Source organism: Heteronotia binoei, chromosome 15 (assembly GCF_032191835.1).
Source record: "Heteronotia binoei isolate CCM8104 ecotype False Entrance Well chromosome 15, APGP_CSIRO_Hbin_v1, whole genome shotgun sequence".
Classification (NCBI taxonomy): Eukaryota; Metazoa; Chordata; class Lepidosauria; order Squamata; family Gekkonidae; genus Heteronotia; species Heteronotia binoei.
The window spans coordinates 16,251,466-16,257,679 of NC_083237.1; the positions used below are offsets into that span (position 1 = coordinate 16,251,466).

A 6,214-nucleotide genomic window follows, 5' to 3' on the forward strand; every position below is an offset into this window, starting at 1 on the left:
GACCTGACTAACTTACCAGTTTGCTTTCAGGGGGGTGTAATACTGTCTACATCTAGCTAAACTAAGGCGAGCGTTTTCTCCTATTTCATTTATGCCCTGAACTGAGTGTCAACAATGAAGCTCAATGGAGAAAAGGCAGCAGAAATGTATCATTTCACCATCCTGAGATTCAGCTGTAGGTGACATCCTATTCTTCTCTGCTACTGTTTGCCACCCATGAGCCCAATGGGATAGGAGCTAGAGATTCTTCCATTCTGGCTACGCTTGCACTGCAACTCTGAACCGGGGAGCTATATCTCTCAAATGGTCTCTGAATTTAATTTGTCAAATTGGTCGGCACATATTGAGAGAAAAATCCAAGCAATGGGTTTATCCCTAGAACTATTGTCCATGCTGTCCTTCACCACTGCAGTCCAACAAATTAAAAAAAAGGTTGGTAGATATTGAGCGCCACGACCTATACAGTCTGGCTAAGAAAACTTGTTCCCCACTGAGTTTTGAGATCTCTCTTAGTACTGGGAAAATGGCCTCATATCTATCCATCTTGCAGGTGCCACAGCAGCGTAGAGCTTTTTCCCTTGCCAGATGCAACGCCATGCCCTCTGCCATTCTTTATGGCAGATTCAACAAGACAGCCTACTCAGTCAGATACTGTCTCTGTAAGCAGAAATGTGTGGAGTCAGTTTGCATACAGATCTTCATCACAAGTATTTATATCCTCTTTTAGTCAGCATGGTTGATTGTTCTGATGCACTTAAGGTCTATCGTCTTTTGAACGATACTTCATCTAGTGTCACTGAGAAAGTGGCTAAGTTTCTTTATTCTGTTTTAAAGGCACGCCAGAGGATCTCATAGAAATAGTTTATGTTTATGCTTTTCCTGATGCATATGTATGCAATTGTTACATTTTATCTTTTTTTTTTAACCAATTTGCTCTGATGTATATATCTATGTATTTTATGCCAATAAAGGCTAACTTGACTTGACTTGACTCATTTAGGACCACCCAAAATGATTTCCCACTTGATATGCTTCAGATACTATAGAATTTTCTGGTAGAATTTTGTGAGGGAAACTGTTTTCCTCCCTCCTAAGGAGGAGATATCTCATTTTTCTTGAATAACCCTATTTGTATTTTCACTTCTCCTTGTAAGCAATAAGAAATTATTAGAGGGCCTGTGCATTCATTTTGAAATAATGTTCCCTTGCATTTTGCCCCTTGGTTATTCCTCCAAAGTTAGTTGCACTGCTTCTTTCTCCTCTTTACCTGTTCCTCTCCAGTGAGCAACCCAGGTTCCACAGTTGCTTCCTTCATCATGGTGTCAGTAGAAGTCTGTGGGGTTACTGTTGTATGATGCTCAGCAATTTTGTAAGCCTCTTTTTGTGAGGTAGATGTAAACAAATATATGTGAAAACTATGGATGGACTTTTTGGGTGAATCTATGTTAAGGTGTTTTGTCTCTACTGAATTCACATCACATTTTCAACTGAAAATAAAATATGCATGGGAATCTTAAAGTTTCCTTTTCCTAGATCAACCAACATGGTGGTCTACCTCCATCATTTTGAGAAATGTATTTCCTAATTATTGTGCTGAGAGATGCTCTTTTTCTTACATATTGTTTTCCTGCTCTATTGCTGAGTTTTCATTTTACACATTTCCACTGTTGATACTCCCAATATGTTTATTTCTTTTATGACATTTATACATTATGGTCCTATAATAAGCCATTTGTGATCAAATAATATTAACACAGAATGACTGTAAAAGAAGAGAATCAGTTGTAAGGTTACAAAGATAAAGTCTGGCAGTTTTGTGTCACACAAGGTTATCATGGATTGATATGACTGAACACACCAAAATGTTTGTCTGAGGAATGTATCCTCTAGGTTACAATGGCAACAAGAAGACATTTTACTCAGTTCTTTGCTAAAGAATCACTGTGGGGGCCAATATACATATCCCAGATAAGTAAGGGACTGCAGCATATTGCCCCTATGGAAAAAGGGCCTCTCCTAAAAAGTTCACCCCGATATTGTTGCAATCACCAATTGCTGCAATCACACTGGAAGAATAAGGATGGCACTTGTATCTTCTTATGGCAGTAATTTGATATCATATACTATAGCACTTGTTTATTCAGCATTGTATTGTGAGGTCTATTTGCCTTAAAAAAGGAAACAAGAAACAAGAGCTGTGATAAGGGATCCAAGTTTCTGCTTTCCAAGCCAATAACAGAACCACGAATGTGTATATGTTCTGCTAAGTGGACAAATAGTATATGTAGTCTAAGTAGGGTTGCCAGCTCTGGGTTGAGAGATTCCTGGAGATTTTGGGAGTGGGGGGCTGGAAGCTTGGAAGGATGGAATTTGGTGAAGGGATGGACCTCAGCAGGGTATACTGCCACGGACTCCATGTTTGAGAGCTGCCTTTCTCTCCAGGGAAACGGATTTCTATAGTGTGGGAATGTTGGGAGATCTCCAACTAGATTTCAAAGAAGCCCTAGGTTAAAACTAGTCAGGCTGAGAACTTCCCAGTGGACACAGTTACCCAGTATAAGCATATATATGACCTGAACCTCAGCTCAGTTTGTTCCAACATCATAGTCCATTCACCTGTTTTTGTATTCTCTCTTCCTGGCCAGCCATCTTGCAAGACTCTAACTCTTTACGTTACTTCACTGAACTTGTACAAGCTGGCGCTGCCTTCCAGATCAGGACATCACAAATTGGAATATAATTGGATGGTACTTCATGATAACTCAAGTAGGTAGGGATCCCATTTGCTCAAAACAGGTAGAGCTCCCATTTGGGCAAATTTTAACCCTTTCCTCCTGGTGGCTCAACTGATCAATGGATGGAAACTGAGGCCAAAGTGGAGCACTGGTGCTGAGGAGAAAAAAAAAATGAAAATAGAGTTTCTGGTGATTAGTAGAGCTACACTTGTCACTTCCAGGTAGCTACAGGAATCAATGTCTATTGTCAGCATTGCTAGAGCTATCCTTGTCACTTTCAGCTATCTCTAGGAATCAATGGAAACTTGTAAACCCAAGGCCGGATCTGGGGGGGGGGGGAGGAGAAGGGGGTGCTTGCCCCGGGCACTGACAGTGGGTGGGGGTGCCAAATTGGGCATGGAGTCCATTGTATTCTATGGGACCATAAGATAGAATGGTCCATAAGGGGGCACCATTTTTTTTTAATTTTGCCCCCCTCAAAAAGCATGTTGATTCAGTCCTGTGTAATCCAGCCACCCTTGTCACTTCCAGGTGGCTCAAGGAATCATCAGGGACCCTATGTTGAGAATTTTTTGTTACACAATCAAGGCCTTATTTTTCATTCCCCCTCCCCATGGATTCAGTTATTACCACTAAGGAAGCCCAGAATACAAAACTGCTAAGATGTAGTCAGTAGTCAACATGTTGTCTTCTTCAAAGGTGCAGAAAATCTGTTCATCTGTTCATCTGAGTAGGTAAATTACTTTCCCTATAATCAGCAAATTCATCATAATTTTCTCTCCATTCCTTGGGAGTCCAGTGACCACTAGGAAAGGGGGGAAAACACACAAAGATGATATTACTATTATTGTTCCTGGAAAGAGAGACAGAGAGGGGCTGTCTGTTCACTGATATTTTAAACTGTGCCATTCTGGCTTTGAATCAGGCTAGTGAGTGTGCCTTCCATCTCATGACTGCTACTAAGGTTTGACTATCGGCATGAGAACAGACGAATTGGTGTCTATGAGAAAGATTTTCATGGAAGATGGTGCTATTTGTTGCTTCTGTGTTAGTGTTGCTGGTGCAAGTGGTGTGCAAATCTCAGCCTGTTCAATGCTCAATAAGATACCCACTTCCTCTTGTCCACAAGTATTACCAATCAGGAGACCTTCTCAATGCTGGCATTGCTTCGCAAGCATTTCAGTTATCAGATACTGTCAAATTTGAAGTACGTCCCTCTCCCAGTTTCTCTGATGAAGTCATGTAAGAAGGATTTTTTCCCCTCGCGTAGTATTGTTTTGATGTATTCAGGGCTTTTTTGGTAGAAAAAGCCCAGCAGGAATTCATTTGCATATTAGGCCACACCCCCTGACACCATCACTGTTTCACAAGTGGCTTTTTTGTAGAAAAAGCCCAGCAAGAACTAATTTGCATATCAAGCCACACCCCCTGACACCAAGCCAGACGGAACTGTGTTCCTGTGCATTCCTGCTCAAAAAAAGCCCTGGTTGTATTACTTTATTGAAATGAAAGCCTCAAGGTATGGTTTTATATTCATAGTCTCCCCCCCCCCCCCGCAATGAATCTTTCTTTTATATTGCATGGATTTCATTAGAAAACAAACAGCATCCCCTGAGTATTGATCCTTACATGAAACACAACAACCACTAACTTTTTGTAGAATTGGGAGGTAAATCAGAAAATTTTGCTGTTGGTTTAAAGGCAAAACGCCTTCCCCAAATCAAGAAGCCTTCCAAGGTAGAACACAATTTCACTTGATGAGGGTCCATGGTTACTTTAACAGAACTGAGATCACAATCAGACATTTAGATCTCAAGTAGAGGTGCTCAGTATCTTCCTTAAGAGCAAGGATACTCCCATAGTCAAAGCCAACAACCGGAATCTCTCCTACATTCTCCTCATCTCCCTCCTGCTCTCCTTCCTTTGTGCCTTGCTTTTCATCGGCAGACCTGAGAAGCTTTCATGTCTCCTTCTACAAACTACTTTTGGCATCATCTTCTCAGTGGCTGTTTCTTGTGTGCTGGCCAAGACTGTCATTGTGGTTCTAGCTTTCATAGCCACCAAGCCAGGGTTCAGGATGAGAAACTGGGTGGGGAAACGACTGGCCAACTCCATTGTTCTTTCTTGCTCTTTGATTCAAACAACTATTTGTACAGTTTGGTTAATAACTTCTCCTCCTTTCCCAGAATTTGATATGCACTCAATGACAGAAGAAATAATTCTGAAATGTAATGAAGGATCAGTCACCATGTTTTACTGTGTCTTGGGCTACATGGGCTTCCTGGCCACTGTGAGCTTCATGGTAGCTTTCTTAGGCAGAAAGTTGCCTGATAGTTTTAATGAAGCCAAGTTCATCACCTTCAGCATGCTGGTCTTTTGCAGTGTTTGGCTGACCTTTGTCCCAACCTATTTGAGCACCAAAGGAAAATACATGGTAGCTGTGGAGGTCTTCTCTATCATAGCCTCTGGTGCTGGGTTGTATTTTTTGCCCTAAATGCTATATTATAGTTTTGAGGCCTGAACTAAAGAACAAGGTTCAAATTATGAGAAGACCAAATAAAAGAATATAAAAGTCATTAATACTTAGTCTCACAGAAAGAAAATGACTTAACTTTGACTGGACTGTTGTTGTTCAGTCGCACAGTCGAGTCCGACTCTTTGCGACCCCATGGACAAAGTCACGCCAGGCCCTCCTGTCTTCCACCATCCTCTGAAGTCTGCTCAAATTTGTGTTTGTTATATCAGTAATGCTGTCCAGCCATTTCATCTTTTGCCATCCCTTTCTTTTTTTGCCTTCTGTCTTTCCCAGCATCAGGGTCTTCTCCAGTGAATGCTCCCTTCTCATTTGGTGGCCAAAGTATTTGAGCTTCAGCTTCAGCATCTGACCTTCCAGGGAAAAGTTGGGGTTGATTTCACTTAGGACTGACTTATTTGATCTTCTAGCAGTCTAAGGGACTCTCAAGATTCTTCTCCAGCACCACAGCTGAAAAGCATCTATTCTTCTGTGCTCCACCTTCCTTATGGTCCAGCTCTCACAACCATACATTACTACTGGGAATACCATTGCTTTGACTATATGGACTTTTGTTGGCAGAGTGATGTCTCTACTTTTTATTATACTACCCAGGTTTGCCATAGCTGTCCTCTCAAGGAGGAAAAGTCTTAATTTCATGGACTAACTTACCCCTTTGCTTTCAGTGGAGTGAAATAATATCTACGTCAAGCTAAACTGTGGTGAGGAACATAAATAACACAGAATGTCCTGAACAGTGTCAACCATAATTCCCAATGGAGAAAGGGCAACAGAAATACATCATTCCACCATCCTGAGATTCTGCTGTAGGTGAAAGCCTATTGCCCCCCCAGTTGGAATAATGAGACAGACACAGGAATGGATTAAAGGGCCACTTTATTAACTTAATGGCAAGGGCAGAACATGGTGACAGAACAAGCCAGGGGTCAAGCCAGACCACCTCCAT

The 6,214-nt window shown here is 41.5% G+C and overlaps 1 protein-coding gene across 1 annotated transcript; it reads left to right on the top strand.

Annotated features, from left to right (window-relative positions):
- The first annotated feature begins 114 nt into the window (after positions 1 to 114).
- LOC132583173 (vomeronasal type-2 receptor 26-like) lies at positions 115 to 5,229 on the top strand. Its single transcript, XM_060254844.1, has 3 exons — positions 115 to 175; positions 3,788 to 3,942; positions 4,579 to 5,229. The coding sequence occupies exons 1-3, from the start codon at positions 115 to 117 to the stop codon at positions 5,227 to 5,229; spliced, it is 867 nt and encodes a 288-aa protein (XP_060110827.1).
- The last annotated feature ends 985 nt before the right edge of the window (positions 5,230 to 6,214 follow it).

What these genes read in the sequence shown, in the direction of transcription:
- LOC132583173 (XM_060254844.1), top strand. Translation starts at nt 115, where the DNA reads ATGAAGCTCAATGGAGAAAAGGCAGCAGAAATGTATCATTTCACCATC. An exon ending in CACCATCCTGAGATTCAGCT is followed by an intron (nt 176 to 3,787) that starts GTAGGTGACATC and finishes CTTCTGTGTTAG; the next exon opens with TGTTGCTGGTGCAAGTGGTG. An exon ending in CAGATACTGTCAAATTTGAA is followed by an intron (nt 3,943 to 4,578) that starts GTACGTCCCTCT and finishes ATCTTCCTTAAG; the next exon opens with AGCAAGGATACTCCCATAGT.